The sequence below is a fragment of the Chiloscyllium punctatum genome, chromosome 40 (assembly GCF_047496795.1).
Source record: "Chiloscyllium punctatum isolate Juve2018m chromosome 40, sChiPun1.3, whole genome shotgun sequence".
Lineage (NCBI taxonomy): Eukaryota > Metazoa > Chordata > Chondrichthyes > Orectolobiformes > Hemiscylliidae > Chiloscyllium > Chiloscyllium punctatum.
Window position 1 is genome coordinate 52,040,966 of NC_092778.1, and position 18,259 is coordinate 52,059,224.

General features: G+C 40.3%; 1 protein-coding gene across 6 annotated transcripts in view; it reads left to right on the forward strand.

Moving 5' to 3' along the window:
* The window catches only part of LOC140464608 (transmembrane protein 94-like), a 157,614-nt gene that overhangs the window by 21,694 nt on the left and 117,661 nt on the right, over positions 1–18,259 (forward strand). For all 6 annotated transcript variants that reach the window (XM_072559888.1, XM_072559890.1, XM_072559889.1 and 3 more), the window contains exons 9-11: positions 1,371–1,487; positions 4,703–4,807; positions 15,428–15,607. In XM_072559888.1, coding sequence (XP_072415989.1) covers positions 1,371–1,487; positions 4,703–4,807; positions 15,428–15,607 — 402 coding nt within the window. The remainder of the gene's footprint in view (positions 1–1,370; positions 1,488–4,702; positions 4,808–15,427; positions 15,608–18,259) is intronic.

Below are 18,259 nucleotides of genomic sequence, written 5' to 3' on the forward strand. Positions count from 1 at the left end.
AGGAATAAAGGCAGTGAGCCTGAAGCGTGGAGAGATAAGCTAGAGGAGGGTGGGGGTGGGGAGAGAGTAGCATAGAGTCATGGTTGAAGAGTTTCAGGGCAGAGGAAATGACCTGGGAGTTGCAGTGGGAGAGGGACTCCCTGAGATTCTTGGAGAGAGAGGAGGAAAACTTCAAGGCAGGCATCCTTGCAAGACGATACAGCATACTACATGTTTAACTAAGCTCTGCTACATTTTAGGATCAATACTATATTAAGAGATATAGAATGCAGCATAGTCCAGTTTCTCTATCTGGGTATTTGTGTTCCGCATGGACCTCCTTTCACTCTATACTGTGTCATCCTATCTTCAGATCTTTCTATTCCGTTTTCCCTTATGTGCTTGTCCACTTTTCCCTCAACCGCTCCATTTGTTAATAAGTTTTACTTTCTACTCACTCAGAAAATTCCCCTGAATTCCTTCCTGAATTTATGAATTATCCTTAATTCTGACTGATAATCATTGAAACATCTTCAGAGTTCAGTTATAATCTCTTTGTACAACAGTTTGATCATTTAACCTAGTTTCATGTTTTGTGAAAAAAGATTCCTGAAGTGAGTGAAGTTTGAATAACGGGTGATGTTTCAAAAAGGAGTAGAACTGAAATTGTAACTATTTTACCTGTTTGACTATTTGAACCACAGCAAATATCTTTGTATTTATAATTATGTAAGAAGCACTGAACTGACAGTGAAATAATATTGTATACACATTGCCTCTTTCTTACAAAGATTAATACTGTCAAGTCAACTGCTTCTCCCATTCGCCATGCCAAACAGGTCAAACCTCCCTCACAGGTTCCCCTGTTTTAGCTCTAGACTGTTGTATTTCTCTCCTTTCATGTCTGGGAGACCCATAACCTGCTCCTTTTTTGCCAGTGTCACTTCTCTTCTTGACACTAAGTGGTTCTGTGGCACTTTCAAAATCACCACCTTCCTCTTAAAAATCTCATTCACTCTCACATCCTTGGAGTGTCACCAGCTTCCACATCCATGAATATCTTTCCTGCAATTCTTATTTGGTTCTCTCTCATAAGGTTCTTTATAAAAGCAAACCTTGCTAAAAGGAAATGATTGGCTTTTGTATTAGCACATTTCATGACCTCAGTACATCTCTGATTGGTTTAGAGATAATGAAGTACTTTTGAAGTGTAGTCGCTGTTGGTAATAATTATTCTGAGAGGTAGTTGTCGAAATTAGATCAAAACTTGGGTGCTGTCTGTGGCATTGACGCACAACTTACAAAAAAAAGTAGACTTTCCATGTGGCTTTTCAGTAAATCAATTACATTGGACCAAATATGTTATTAATTCAGATTGTTTATGCCCATAGGTGAACGGTGTTCTCCCATTATTGCCTCTATCATTTCCTATAATTTGGTTTCTAGTCAATATCTATGGTGAAGCTCAGATGGTTGCCTTGTTACAAAAGCCTACAGCAAATTTTAAGGTAAGCATTTCTGCAAAAAAGACTTTTCTGAAGTCAATGCCAATGTCTACATCTGTCCATGATGAAGTTTGTCAATGTTCTACACTTGCTCACTAACCTTTTAAGTTTATATGCATCTTGGTAATTTTCCACTTTTGAAAGTAGATGTTTCTGTTTAATCTTCATTTATTGCATTCTCCCATATTGGCCAAGTGGGTGTGATAATATGTTTAATTTATATATCCTAAAGGGAATATGATGTAATGTGTCATATTATGGACCAGGCCAGGCCCCTCAAAACATTTCAAGGATGTAGCCCTGACCCTAACTTTGCTCATTGTTTTAAACAGGTGTAAGGTGGATATTCTGAGAGAAACACCACTGGTCAAACCACTTAGTTTAAAAAAAAACAGAATTTATTTTCAAGATTACTAAATGAAACACAAACAAAACAAAACAGAATACAGAATAGCATAACCTCTCCGGAAACCCAACACAACATCCCAACTTAATTATGCTGTTCCAATTACTTGCAACAATCCCAATAAACACCTCTTGGCACAAAAGGTAAAATCAAAACAGAGTCTGACAGGAAAGACGTCAGAGAGAGAGTATCAGCCTGGATCTTCTCTGGATCCAGCAGCTTTTTCCCCACTACTGCTAAAAACCAAACCAAAACCAGAGAAAAGTTGAGCTGGGAGAATCGGCCACTCCCCTTTCATTGTACAAGTGTTCTTTTTTAAAACTTAAAAGACTTCTGCATGAGGCAGTATCTGTTAGCTATTATCAAATTGGCCCTAAAACCCTTCATCCCCACAGTTTTCAGAGTCTGTGACGTTAACGACCTCTCTGACAACAAGGTAAAGGACAACATAATCTTGTTAAAGGAGCAACTTTGTCACAACTCAAACTGCCTCAGTCCTTAAGTCTATAAGGCAATAAGATATAACAGCAGAATTAGGCTATTCGGCCCATCAGGTCTGTTCTGCCATTTGATCATGACTGACATGCTTCTCAATCCCATTCTTCTACCTTCTCTCCACAACCCTTAATGTCATTACAAATCAGGAATCTATCTATATCTGTCTTAAGTACACTCAGTGGCTTGGCGTCTACAACCTGGCAATGAGTGCCACAGACTAACCACCTTCTGGCTGAATAAATTCCTCATCATCTCAGTTCTAAAGGATCATCCCTTCACTCTGGGTCTATACCCTTGGGTCCTAGTCTCACCAACTAGTGGAAACATTTTATCCATGCCCATTCTCTCCATGCCTCTCAGTTTTCTGTAAGTTTTAATCAGATAACTCGCATCTTTTTAAACTCCACTGAGTATGGACAGACAGTCCTTAACCACTCCTCATATTAGATTAGATTAGATTAGATTAGATTAGATTACTTACAGTGTGGAAACAGGCCCTTCGGCCCAACAAGTCCACACCGCCCCGCCGAAGCGTAACCCACCCATACCCCTACATCTACATTTACCCCTTACCTAACACTATGGGCAATTTAGCATGGCCAATTCACCTGACCTGCACATCTTTGGACTGTGGGAGGAAACCGGAGCACCCGGAGGAAACCCACGCAGACACGGGGAGAACGTGCAAACTCCACACAGTCAGTCGCCTGAGGCGGGAATTGAACCCGGGTCTCCGGCGCTGCGAGGCAGCAGTGCTAACCACTGTGCCACCGTGCCGCCCACAAAGCCTTTCATCTAAGAATCATTCTTGTAAACCTCCTCTGGATACCCTCCAATGCCAGCACATCCTTCCTTGGATGTGGGTCCCAAAATTGCTCACAATATTCCAAAGACAGTCTGACCACAGCCTTGTACAGCTTTAGTAGTACGTTTCTACTTTTGCCTTCTATCCCCCTAATGAATGCTGTGAGGAGGAACCACATCAGATAAACATAAATTCTCCTATTTCGTAATGCTGCCACCAACCCTTCCATTTCTGAAAAAATTAATCTACATTATTTGATGTTAACCAATTCCTGCATGGATAGTGCCATGGCATTTATTTGTTACACACATAACCAACATTTTCTCCAAAAGAACTCTACCAAAACACAGATGAAGGATTGCTAGAGACTCTGTCACTACAACAGTTCAACTTAGCCTATTAGGTGAAGTAATGATTATGTACCACTCAAGAAGTCTGTAAAAGATATCCACGAAAAGAGCTCCACAAAACTGAGTCAAAGTCCTGGAACTCCCTCCTTAATGGCATTGTGGGTCTACCTACAGTGCATGGACTGAGCAGTTTAAGAAGGCAGCTCACCACCACCTTCTCAAGAGCTACCTGAGATGAGCAATAAATGCTGACCCAGCCAGTGGCATTCATATCCCATGAATGAACAAAATGAAATTGAGCTTTTCAACTTTCCAACATTTGCCTCCAAGCCACCATAAGGTATTGGCACAATCTGGTGGGTGTGTGCCAATGTTAATCTCTGATGAATGAACTGAACATTATTTCAACAGTGCCAAAGATTGAGAAACTAGTCTAAAAGAGGGGAAGACAGATGCTGTGCTAAGAGGAGGTGATGGTAATGGGAAGAGACACACTGAAGGGTGTTGAAAAAAGAATGTGACTGCTTTTTGAAAGAAGGAAAAGAGAAAGAATCTTATTGTAAAAGGGACTGAAGAAGACATTCCTGGTGTGGACCGAATGAAACTTATAGGCGTAAAGGAAGGATTGGGAGGGTAAGAAAAGGCCTGCTGAAGACTAGGACCATCTTGACAAGTTAAAAACAAAAAAGAGATCCAATAGATTAATCTAGTGTCTAGATATGCAAATTCTGGCCTTGGGTTGATGTCATGAAACAATTGCACTCTAAGGGCTGAATTTAATGCTCTTGATGCGTCACGTCTTGGTGACAAGTTGGGACATTTAATTGGGTGCAGGGGTAGTGGGAGGGGTCACCTTGGTAAGTCAGAAGCATGCCACCTTCAAACCTCCACCTCGATTCAGTCCGTTGTGGAAATGTACAAGAGATCTGAAGTGGAAGAAACATGTAAGGCTGTAGGAGGTTACAGAGATGAGAAGGGGTAAAACTATGGTGGGATTTGAAAACAAGGAATGAGAACTTTTAAATTGAGGCACTGACAGAACTGAGAGCCACTAAATACTGTATATGAAAATGTCTTTAAACAAAATATTGCCTAGTTATGGGAAGAGTATTATCTTCTATTTGCATTAACTTTGTGAATTATTCCCCTCAACAAATAGGAAAATTGGATTGAAACATGGAGAATGTTCTGGGCTACCATACGAGGGAGAGCTCCTGCCCTATGTCAAACTTCTAGTCTCCTCCACAATCTTGGTTCCATTACAGTAAGGATCTTTAGCTTTCTATATCACATCTCAATCTACCTTTGGTTCCAGACGAAGGCTTTGTGACCCCGTTCTGAACACAGAATAACTGAAAATTTGATTGTAATGGTAGTGACATATTCCATGCATTTCATCAAGTTAAATTGCAAAAGTGTCATGCTTAAGCACACAGAGAAAGATCAATGGGCAATCAGAAATATAGATTGCTATCTGGAGTACAATGCAATTCACACTTACAAAAGTGTTTGAACAAGGTATTGAGAAGAAAATTACATACTTTATTTCAAGAGTTTGAGAGAATTATGGTTTACTGTTCTTTTTTGCCAGACATTAGTAACACACTTTAATATCTTCGAGATAGAGGATATTCAGACTTTCTCCATTTAAGACTAGGTAACACTGATTATCTTTTGCATTTAGTTGCTAACTAGATTGAAGCAACAACTCATGTCCATTATAAAATTAGAGAATGTGGTCTACAGTTACACGTACTGTTTCATCAGTTTATTTGCAAGTGGGTAAAAATATCTTGAAAGTTATAACTGAACTTCGGGAAGCTGCTAAGAAAGTTAGACATCCTTTGCCATCAATCATGTGTCTAAGAGAGAACAACAAGAACTTGCATTTACATTATGTCTATCCTGAAGTTTGAATATCTAAATGCATTTCACAGTCAATTAGCTACTTTTTACAGTGCAGGCATTGTTGTAATGTAGTAAACTACTAAATCTCATCTCAGTAATGACGACCACGAAACCATTGTCAATTTATGTAAAAACACATCTAGTTTGTTAATGCTCTTTAGTGAAGGAAATCTGTCATCCTTATCCATCTTGGCCTATATGTGACTCCAGACCCACAGCAAAGTAGTTGACCCTTAATTGCCTTCTGAAATGGTCTAGAAAACCACTCAGTTCAAGCCAATTCGGGATTGGCAACAAATGCTGGCCTGACATCCCAGCAAGTAAATAAGAACATAAGAACTTGGAACATATTCTTGAATCCAGCCCTTGAATCTGCTCCATCATTAAATATGATCATGGCTGATTTCATCGTAGCCTCAATTCCATGTTCCTACCTGCTCTCCATAACACTTCAACCCATTACTAATTAAACATCTGTCTGTCTCCTCTTTAAACTTACTCAATGTCCCAACATCTACTGCACTCCGGAGTAGTGAACTACATAGATTTTTCACATGGTCTCTGTTTTTTAAATCTGCCACCCCTTATCCTAAAACTATGCCCTCACATTCTAGACTGCCCCATGAGGAAACATCCTATCTCTGTCTACTTTGTTATCTTTAGCATCTTATATACCTCTATTTGATCACCTCTTATTAAATTAATGTGTTTATTAAAAGCAGTAAATTTATGGACAGTAAGATCCCATAACCAGCAATGAGATGCACAATCAAATCAACTGGTTTTGATTTGTTTGGGGAATTTCATCAGCTTCTGGTGAGAAGGTCCCTGTCCTTAATCAAAATGAAAAGAAGGCCTTGAGTTGACTCCTCTATCAGATTTATTTTTAGATTTTCTGCTCAAGATTCTGGAGTGGAACTTAAACTCTCAGCTTTCAGACTCAGAAGTAAGAGTGTTAAATCACATTTTCCAACAAAATGAATCAGTCGAGATTGTTAAAATTGTGGGTACCATTGATCCTGCATATAAGATCACCACTAAGAGAATGTAATCTAGAATGTGCACAATTGTAGTTCACAGCTATCCCTTAAGTAATGTTCCTTTGCACTATCAAGGTGAATTTCAGAAGATCAAAGGCACAACTTGCTGTATTTTCTACAACATCCCAGAAGATGCAACATAACTAACTTCAACTCATCCTCTCCATACTCTGTTTACAATCTTGCTAGAGACTTAAAAAGACATTCAGTTTCCAGGTATTAGTTGAAAAAATGACAAGGGAATACTTCGTGCTTTTAAAGTTTTACTGCAACAAATTGTGAAAAAAATCACAATTGACTAAATGAGTTTTAATAAGCAAGTTTTACTTTAAACTACAAGAAATAACATTCCTCTTGTACATTTATCACCTGAAGCACTCTGCCTCGAATAATATTCTTCCACAGTTGCTTTCAGCTTCCAATAGGTTTCCATGTACCCAATTCCAGGGATCATTTCCAGGCTCTTTCTTCAGTTTTTGGAGAGTTCCTTAGATTTGCCATCAGCCTTAATGCCTCTTTTGCGATTGTCCATGCCCCAGGTCAAGCTAGAGTAAATCTCCTGGAAAACTGCAAGATGCTACTGTTTGACATGAGAGTTGCCTCCCTTCCATTTACTCACTATGGTAGTTCATGTGGTCAAACAATCTTTGCTCTCTGCCCACCAAACAAAACTGGTGATAATTGTTTATGACAGTCATTTGTTTGTAGGAAGCTTGGAAGGTGATTCAAAATGGGGCATTGTCTCCCTCTTCCTCATAGCAATGGGAAACACATCATGTAGAAATGTTGAACTCAGGAGCAGGAGTGGGCCTACAGGCTTTTCGAGCCTGATTTGTCATTTAACGTTTCATTAAGATTACTACTTAGTTTTGTTAACTCCAACGGGTGTAGGATCAACCTGTTGACCCTTCCTTCATAAGATAAGCCCTTCATCCACAGCATAAGTCAACTAATAGATCCCAAACATATACATGGAAAGCAGGAATCATCAGCAGTGCTTCATCCGGAGACTCACTGAAGATGTTACCTAATGTGGCGACGAAACGTCTGAAATGAACCTTCCAGCTCAGCGAGTAACTGTACCTGCATATTTTATTGTGTGAGTCATGTACCAAGACATCCAGCTCCCTCTGTGCTAACAGGTTCTGCAATTTCTCTCAACCTGCACAGCACACTACTTTTCCATTCTTCCTGCTAAAGACAAGTTTACATTTCCCACATTAAACACTGCCTGCCAAATGTGCCCAGTTATTAATGTACGCATATTCCTTGGTAGATTCTTTGTCACTTCTTAACGAATTACATTCACCTCTCATTGGCAAATTTATATTTTGAACATAAAACATTACAGTGCAGTACAGGCCCTTCGGCCCTCAATGTTGCGCCGACCTGTGGAACTAATCTGAAGCCCATCTAACTTACCCTATTCCATTCTCATCCATATGTCTATCCAATGAACCATTTAATTGCCCTTAAAGTTGGCGAGTCTACTACAGTTGTGGGCAGTGCGATCCACGCCCCTACTACTCTCTGAGTAAAGAAACTACCTCTGACATCTGTCCTATATCTGTCACATATTTGTTCCCTTCATCCAAGTCATTGGTATGGATTGTAAGTTATTGAGATCCCAGAAACGAATTCCTGGATGCTTACAGCTTTCCAGTGAAAATGATGCATTTACCCTTGCTTGCTGTTTCCTGTTAGTTAACAAATCCTCAATCTATATTAATATGTTATACCTAACACCATTTACTGTTCGAAGAAAATTACTGCAGATGCTGGAATCTGTACCGAAAACAACCAATGCTGGGGATCACATTGGGTCAGACAGCATCCATGGAGAGGGAGTGCAAGCTAACGTTTCAAGTCCAGATGCTCTTGAAGAATCATCTGGATTTGAAATATTAGTTTGCTCTGTCTTCATGAATGCTGTCTGACCCACTGTGATCGCCAACATTAGTTGTTTTCCGTCATCATTTACTCTTATCTCACATAGTAAGCTTTGATGTAAGCTTTGATCTTTCCTGCTTCCTGTACCCCTCCTTTCTTGAATAAATATGTTACATACTACTCAATTCTCTCAGACCTTTGCAGAATCCAAGTAATTTTGGAAGATTATAGTGCCTCTACTATTTGCAGGTACATTTGTTAAGTCCCTGGGATGCATGTCATTGGGTTCTGGAACTTGTTTGTCTCTAGGCCTAATAAATTTACACGTTAATATATAAACCAGGAGCAGAAGTAGGGTGATACTTTTTTTGCCAGGTGACGGTGATTGTTTTAATTCCTCCTTTTCATCTTTTGATTTTCAACCATCTTTGGAAGGCATTCTAAGTCTTCTACAGTAAGAAAGACATGAAATACCTGTTCAAAAGCTTCTGCCATTTCCTTGTTTCCATTATAAATTCTCCAGACTCACTCACTACGAGACTAACTTTGGTTGGTCTACACCTTTTAAATACTTACAACATTGAAACATAGAAAGTAGGAGAAGGAGTAGAATATTTGGCCCTTTGAGTCAGCTCCACCATTCAATCTGCTTATGGCTCATGCACTATCTCAGTGCTATATTCTCTCTTTCTCCCCTTGATGCCTTTAAAATATAAAACAAAGTCTTTTTCTTGAATATTCTTAGCGATTTGGCCTCCACAGCCTTCTATATTTAACCTTGAGGTTTATATTTCTCTCAAAGAGACTTTCTTTCTCAGTGGGATAAATCTTTGCTAAGAATTTTTAAATATCTCCTTTAAAAGGTGGTACCCCATCTCTCCTATCTCCCTTTTTCTTTGCTTCTAAAATCGCTTTAACCAACTCTGCTGACAAGTGGCAAGTAACATTTGTGCCACACAAATGCTAGGTAGTTAATGTCTCCTGTCAGAGACAGTTAAACTACTTCCTTTTGACATTCAATTGTGCTACCATCACTGGATTCCTCATTATCAACATCCTGGGGGTTACCATTGAGCAGAAATTCAACTGGACTTGACACATAAACACAGTGATTATAGGAGCAGGTCAGGGGCTAGGAATACTGCTGAAAATGTGTTGCTGGAAAAGCGCAGCAGGTCAGGCAGCATCCAAGGAGCAGGAGAATCGACGTTTTGGGCAAGAGCCCTTCCTGAAGGCCTTCCATCTACAAGGCACAAGTCAGGAATGTGATGAAATACACCCCACTTACCTGGATGGATACAGCACCAGCAACACTCAAGAAGCTTGACACCATCCAGGACAAAGCAGGCCACTCGATTAACACCACATCCTCAAGTATCCATTCCCTCCACCAGCAATGCTGAGTAGGAGCAGTGTGCATTATTTACAAGAAGCACTGCAGAACTTCACCAAAGATCCTTAGACAACACCTTCCAAACCTACTTCCATCTAGAAGGACAAGGGCAGCATGTACATGGAAACACCAGCACCTGCAAATTGACGTCCAAGCCACTCACCATCCTGACTTAGAAATATAACACTGTCCCTTCTGTGTTGCTGAGTAAAAATCCAAACCGTGCCTCCATGAGGACATTGTGGGCCTACCTAAAGCACATGGATGCAACTGTTCAAGAAGGCAACTCACCACCATCTTCTCAAGGGTAGCAAGAGGCAGGCAATAAATGCTGACTCAACCAGTTACACCCCCATCCCATGAGTGAATAAAAAATGACAATGTCGAATGGGATGAAGACTGGGTCACATGATTCTATTTATTTTACCTAAATTTCAAACTACATTCATAAACTTCAAAATTGTAACACCATGCACACAGAAAGTAATTGGTTTCTATTTCATGCAATTATGTATAAAAGTAGTAAGTTCTCACCCGCTGCTGTGCCAAGAGACAAAAGGCAAAGATTTAGGGTATATGAACTATTCCACCTTACTTCAATGAAGCATCAGTGTTTTCCACAAAAATAGATTTTATTCATAACATATTCAAAAGTTCTATACATGACAATTTAAAGTTGACAGTACATGCAGTGCCAACAAGTTTGAAGCAGATCAAAGAGCACTTTTCACTGAAATAATGGCCCGACAGCCACAGTTGATGTTTTGTACAGTTCACAGGTAGTGCAATGAAAAGCATGTTTGAGAATGATGCTGCAGGACAAATGTAGCTGAAGAAAAATTTGATATTTAAAATCTATCTTTTGATTTGTATTCAGAGACAACGTGAACACAATCCCCTGCTAATTTAGATTAGATTAGATGCCCTACAGTGTGGAAACAGGCCCTTCGGCCCAACCAGTCCACACCGATGAGTTTCCCACCCAGACCCATTTCCCTCTGACTAATGCGCCTAGCACTGTGGGCAAGTTAGTATGGCCAATTCACCTAACTTGCACATCTTTGGAGTGTGGAAGGAAACCGGAGCACCGGGAGAAAACCCACGCAGACACGGGGAGAATGTGCAAACTCCACACAGACAGTCGCCCAAGGCTGGAATCAAACCAGGGATCGTGGTGCTGTGAGGCAGCAGTGCTAACCACTGAGCCATCGTGCCACCAGCTGAGTATCCCATACTTTGGATACATTATGGATGTCAACACACCTGAAGTATCTGTGATTATTGTAACAGCTTGTTACAACCGAGAGGACAATTAAGAGTCAACCACATTGCTGTGATTCCAAAGCCACATGTAGTCCAGACAAGATAAGAGCAGAGGTAAAAACAATGACTGCAGATGCTGGAAAACAGATTCTGGATTAGTGGTGCTGGAAGAGCACAGCAGTTCAGGCAGCATCCAAGTAGCTTCGAAATCGACGTTTCGGGCAAAAGCCCTTCGTAAGAGCAACACATTCCCTTACCTAATAAGTTTTCTAGAACAATTAGGAAATGTAACAAACATAATTATTGAATGCAACATTTTATCCCAGATTCATTAAAATTCCCCCAGTATCATGGCAGAATGTGAATACATATCTCCACAGCACTAGTTCAGCCCCATGGCTTATTGTTATTTCCCAACATTAAGGTCCCAGGAATTACCCTGACCGGACTGTGAACCAGACCAACTATACAAATACAAGAACAATACAGGAATGGGATTTCTGCAATGTGTAGCGTGACTTCTGACTCCCTAAAACCTGTTCACAACGATCTACAAAATACACAGTGGCAACTTGCTCAAGCTCCTTCAACTGTATCTTTCACACCTGTGACCTTTATACCAACTAGAACAGCATGATGCTATGACTGCAAGTTTCCTTCCATGTCCGACGCCACCTTGACTTACATCTATGCATGTTTCAGTGATTCTAACGAGGCCAGCCAGGTGAACCGCATACAATATGAGTTCCCTGATCAGGGCTATCAGTCTGGTCCAATCAGGGAGCCCTGACTGATAGATAAAAACAGGAATGTCAGACATCCTCATCACTCTGAGAGCAGGCTCTGAGGGAACTGGATCAGAGTCAATGATTTTTTTAATGTCAAAAATATACTTTATTCATAAGTAAAATCTCTGTGCATATACGTTGTCACAAATGGAGTACAGTTGCATATGAAGTAAACAAGCAAAATGCTGATAGTGTCAAGGACTCTCCATGTTTAAGTAAAGGGCTGTGGTAAACTTTGGACTTAGTTATATGTCAACTATGCTGGTCCTTCATGGACTCAACATTCTTAGCGATTGTGGATGCCCACTCAAAGTGGTTGGATACACATTGAGTTCATTCAACAAACATGAGGACGACATTAGAAAAACTGCACATCTTTTGCAATACACGCACTCCCTGAAGTGTTGGTCATTATTCACCAGGAGGGAATTTGAATATTTCCTAAAGTCAAATGTCATTCAACATATAAAGACAGCTCCATACTGTCCCACATCCAATGGTCTGGCTGAAAACGCAGGCCAAACTTTGAAAGCTGGCTTAAAGGAACAGTCTACAGCTTCACTAGAAACCAAACTATATCAATTCCTACTGATTATTGGACCATCCCTCGTGCAACTGCAGGGATAACTCCAGCAGAGTTGCTAATGGGGAGAAGACTCTGCACCAGGTTAAATCTGATCCCGGTTATGGGGGGAGGGTGAAATGGCATCAAGAATGCCAATGCCAGACACAAGACTCTGCTGAGTGAGAGAGACAGTTTACTTCAGGGGACACAGTTTGGTGTAGGAACCATGGGAATGGCTCTGCATGTAAGAGGCATGGTAGACGCGAGGTCATGTCCAGTGAGATATAAAGTTCGGGTAGGTGCAATGGTCCTGAACAAGCTATGGACCATATGAAAGCTGCAAACTCGCAAACGGTGTGGGAGCAAAACATGCCCGGCTCCTCAATGGCCTTTCTGAATGTTCTGGAACCCATGGTTTCTCTCTCTCCATCAAGGGTTGAAGATACCTTGGAATCTGAGATGGACACAGCGGATGGTGTAGCGTCAATGCCTTTGCCACCTGAAGAAGAGGATAAATTTCCTCTCAGATGGTCTGGGCGAAAGAGATGAGCTACTGTGTAGTACACACCAACCATATCAGAGGTAGAAACAGAGGAACTTGAGCCAGTGCTAAAACACCTCAGGAGGAGCTATAGAAAGAAAGAACAGCCTAGGTCCTTAGACTCAGATGGAGAGGGATGTAGTGACTGTACCGAGGTCAACCAGGTGGAATGCATAGAATATGAGTTCCCTAATTGGGGCTGTTAATCTGGTCAATCAGGGAGTCTTGGCTGACAGATAAGAACATCCTGTTCACCCTGAGAGTTGGCTCTGAGGGAGCTGTATCAATGTCAAGGACTCTCTCTGTGTAAATAAAAGGTGACGAGATACCAGCCTCTGGAGTTATTTCATATATCACTGGTTCCTTTACTCTCACTGGATCAAAATCATGAAAACTCTCTCTGCACATTTTGGGTGCAGCTAAACATTGAGACTGCAGTATTTCAGCAAGGCAGATCACCACTTTCTTCTGAAGAGCAATGAGGTCTCAGACAAAAGATTACCAGAAATGCTTATGACTGGAACACTGTTCAACTACAATATGAAGTACAGCGTTGAATTTTCCAACTCCTTATTCCACAATGTTAAAATCTAATTCATTCTGAAGGACAGTGCAGGTATGTTGGCTACCAGTTGTTTTGCCAAGGTTGAAGGGGTTTGGTTTGATGATTGAAGATTTACTAATTTTCTTTACAGAAAAATCATAGGGAATTCTCAAGTTCACTAATATACATTTGATCCTTGGACCCATCCTGCTCCCAGAATTTGTTCTCCCCTCAACATCAGAGCCTTTTCCATCTCAATCAGCCCTTTTCATGCACATATAACTTTAACAAGATAACTTTTGATAAGATTTTAGTTATGAAAGCTAATTTATTTTTCCTTCTTGAATCTGAATAAAATGTGGATAAAATAGACATGGTTCAGATGCTTCCTCTTGTGGGGCATTCTAGGTTGTGAGGTCATAGTCTTAGGATAAGGGGTAGCAAATCTAAAACAGATTTGAGGAGAAATTACTTCTCCCAAAGGGTTGTGAACCTGAGTAATTTGCTACCCCAAAGTACGGTGGATGCTAGGACAGTGAGCAAATTTAAAGAGGAGTTAGACAGATTTATAATTGGTAATGGTTCAAGGGATGTGGAGAGAAGGCAGGAAAATGGGGCTAAGGGGCATATCAGCCATGATCAAATGGCAGAGCAGATTCAATGGACCGAATGGCCTAATTCTATTCTGATAATTTATGAACTTCTGAAGTCCTGTGCTGAGACGAGCACAGAGATATATGTTCAGCATATACTTCACCCTTAGATATGCCACAAACCAGAAGACACTGATTTAATCACCAATAGAAATAGATTAAAAGATGGGCAATCAAATATGCATTACCTGAAAAGAAAACTGTAGCGAGGCTGTGTACAGGAGCCAAGTCATCCAATCTGTACACAACAAAAAACTCAGAGAATCAGATGTGCCATAAAAGGTAGAAGTAAGAATTTAACAAACTTGAGGCTTGCTGATGATACCTTTCCACTTCAGAAGAAGCCCTTCAAAATATTATCCATCAAGTAAAATCTGGAAGCCTAGACTACAAGTTGAGTATGGTGTCCCTTTGAAACAAGTAGATATGTTTGTCTCAAACAGTACAAACAGTACAAACAGTAACAGAGTTGGCAGATGTGACATCAAATTTGGAAAGACAGAGATAGCCAGAAGTAATTTTTGAAGGTGAAGTGTTAACAGCAAGAGAACTCAAGCTTGTAACAAGGAAAGAATTCATATGATGTTACATCCTATTTGATTTCCTGTCAGCCTCAGAAACCTGGACGATCAATAAAGATCTGTGGAAGAAAATAAGAGCCTCTGAAATATGAATGCTACATGTTATTCTAAAAGTCCCAAGTACAAATCATGAAACAAATGAATAGGTAATTGAAATGGCAAGAAACAAAAAGAACTCTGAAGCATAACTTCAAGAAAATAAAATGTCAGTCTTTCAGCGAATTGATCAGAGCTGATAAATTCAGAGATCCCTACTAGAACGCAAAATGAAGAGTAGCAGAAAGAAGGATCAACATGGGCCTAATTGGATGATGGATGGCAAACAGCATCAATAGATGAACATAGGGGATGCATGAAGACAGTGTGAGATAGATAACTCTAGTGTACCATGACAGAAGATCTCCTGGCAGGCATAGCTCCCAGCACAGAGGGAGAGGGAGAGAGAGAGAGAGAGAGAGAGAGAGGCAGAGTGGGAGAGAGAAAGAAATAGAATGGAATCGGATAAAAGAAGATGTTGTTGTTGTGAGCAGGAATGCTTCAGGGCCTCAATTATGACAGAAGCAGTATATTTCAAGGGGAATTGGATAAATACTCGAATATTTGCAGGGTTGTGGGTAAAGAGCAGAGGAGTCATCATCATTCATCAGCTGAATAACCATCATCTTTGCGTGATTGTTTGATATTTTAAGTGACTGTTTTCGGTTGCCTTCCTCATTAGGTGCTTTGTTGTGTGGATAAACAAGGAATCCTCTCCTGGCCCAGCTCTTGCCCGGACAAAGTCTTTTTCTTCACTGATGCATGGCGTCGAGCCAAGCCACAGGATAAAAACCTCACAGCCTCTATCAGTGTGAAGACTGCTCCCTCCACCCATTGCACAGTGCAACGAGGAAATGAACACGTAAGACACTCTGTTGTTGATTGTTTCCATTCAAGTGTAGTTTCAGATATGTATGTTGCCAATGACATCAAAGAGTCTGGCATTTAAGACCACCCATTGTGTAGAGCAAAACATAATCTCACTAAACTGTCTGCTTTTTCATTATGATCCCAAGGGAACCAAATTTTTACGTGCAACAATAATTATTCAACCAGTCTCTGATGAAAAAAATGTAATCTTGCACTAAACTGAAACGCATTTCATCAAACTTAAAGGTAGCATCAGCAATTTACCAGAGCTGTGAAATATTCCATTCAGTTCAATATATACTTGAAAATTTTTTACCACAAACACAATCAGGGAAAATTATTTTGTAAACATTTTAAGATATACATTGCTATTTGTTTTATTCATCACAACATGTAATGATTCATACATAGAAGTATTTTCTGACATGTAAATATTTTTTGAGTGTGAAACCGGCACAAAACCATTTCAAAATGGGACAATCAACTTTCCTAATTGATGCTTAACATTGGTTGGCTTGTGAAAAAGATACATCAATGAACCTAATGCTCCTTCAGGAATGTGTCAATGCTGAGCCCATCCTGCTATGGATTCTCTGAGCCATCTACGGCCAGCCACTGAAGATATGTGTTCAATCCCTGGACAGCGGAAGATCAGTTTCAGGCCCATTTCCCATCAAACTTTATTTGGTTTAACCCAAAATTTAAGCTACTTTAAAAATCTTTAAATTTACTTAGTAGTGACCAATCTACTGCAAAAGAAAGAATTTGCATTTTTATAGCAATCTGCACTCAGAAATCTCCAAAATGAAATAAGTGAACAGTTAATCTCATTTCGTAATCATGCTTGAGGGATGAAAGTTGGCTAATAATCTTTGCGTCTATTTCAGACTGGGTAGATGGGGAAAAACACAATATGCTGCTGGGGTAAAGCACTAAGGGCTAGGCAGTGTGTGGCTGTACAATCTGTGGGCCCAGATATTCGAGAAGTAACAACTGCAGTCAGATTGTCACTCTGTTTTCTGTCAGTACAGATCTCTGCCAGCAATTCTGATTCTGACTCTTTCAGAAACGTGCTTGAAATCAAACAGTTCCTTTGTACTGCAGGTTGGTCGGGGAGAATCAAACCACATCCCCTTTTTATAGCAGTGAACTGTGTTCTTTGATTCAAATGTTCTGCAGCATATCCATACCACTTTGCTATAAAAGTGTAAGTATTAAAGGTCAGTGTGAGATTAAAGCAGCAATTGCTTAATGGCTTAAGTTGCCAGGTAAGTAGGGTGCCAGGTGGGTATGGTGCCAGTTAAGTAGGGCACCAGTATGTGGAGTTTCAGGTAAGTGATGGAATGCTTATGGTAGGTGAGTATGAGGCAGGGACATGGGTCCAGTGGTGTAGAATGTTGATTTCTGAGCTGGTGAGGGAGATGGTGTCAGGAACAGGGGGAGGGATAAATTCTGATAGCATGCAAGATGGGTTTCAGCTGTCTGGGGAATGGAGTATGTCGGCTACCTGGGGGAAATGACTGGGAGTGAGGGTCCATAAATCAAGAATGCACAGAGCAGGTATTTTAGAATGAAAACAATGGAGGGTTTATTCCTGCCTTCAAATGCCAGAGGAAATAGTTTGTGACAGAAATTCAGATAAACATAAACCCAAAAATAAACAAGTGTGAAAGGGAAGGAGATAAATTTCAAAATTCCTTGAACTCAAAGATATCAAACTTAGTTCATGTGAATTAGAGAGTCCATGATGTCCTTTCAGATGGCACAAAAATCCTCTTTCATACAAACTCAGATGCAGTCAAATTGCTGGTGAACATGCAATGGTTGACTTTGCAGGTGAAGTATGGGTTTGTTTCTGGATATCAGACTTTTGAGGCACATTGAGATCAGAGGCAGGCACAGAGCTGCGAATAATGAGTTCTCATCTCACACTGCAAGCCAACTGATAAACAAAAAAAATGGTTAAACGTGATTCAAACAAACCAACAGTTTCTTCATGTGATTGGGACTTCAGTGGACGTACTAAGCTAATGAGGTGGATGAACTGTCTGAAACCATTTTGTTTTACAGTAGATAGCTGTTGAGGTGTTTGCTGTTGAGGTGTTTGCAACAAATCGAGCAATAATGGGGTTTGACGGTTCCTTTTGTTCAGAATCACAGAGATAGGTATCCTATCTACTCGTCCTTTGCGTTGGCTTGGCTGGAATGCAAGGTTTTATCACATTGTGTATACTTTTATCCACATAAATGCTTGAAATTTCAGGAAGCGGTCAACTTGCCCACTTTGTATTCAATAGTAGCCATTTTAAAATCCAGCAAGAATCCATTTTATTTAAATTTTTAAAAATATGGTTTTTAAAAAGACAGTTTATGATCTCCCTCTTCCTGGAATCTGGGCATTACAGGTCAGGCTCATCAATGGAGTGGATTTTAAGAAATATCTGAGAGAGAGGCAGAAACATCTATGGAATAATCTTACAGGAGAGAGGACTTAGGGCAATGGAGTCAAGGAAGAAGGGGATGCACGATAGGCCAGGGCCTGGGGTGTGCAGAGACATGGTAGAATTGAGGTTTCTATATGCTCAATTCTCTTTAAGATTTTTTACTAATGTCCTAATCACCACCAAAATCAGAAGAGGACCTC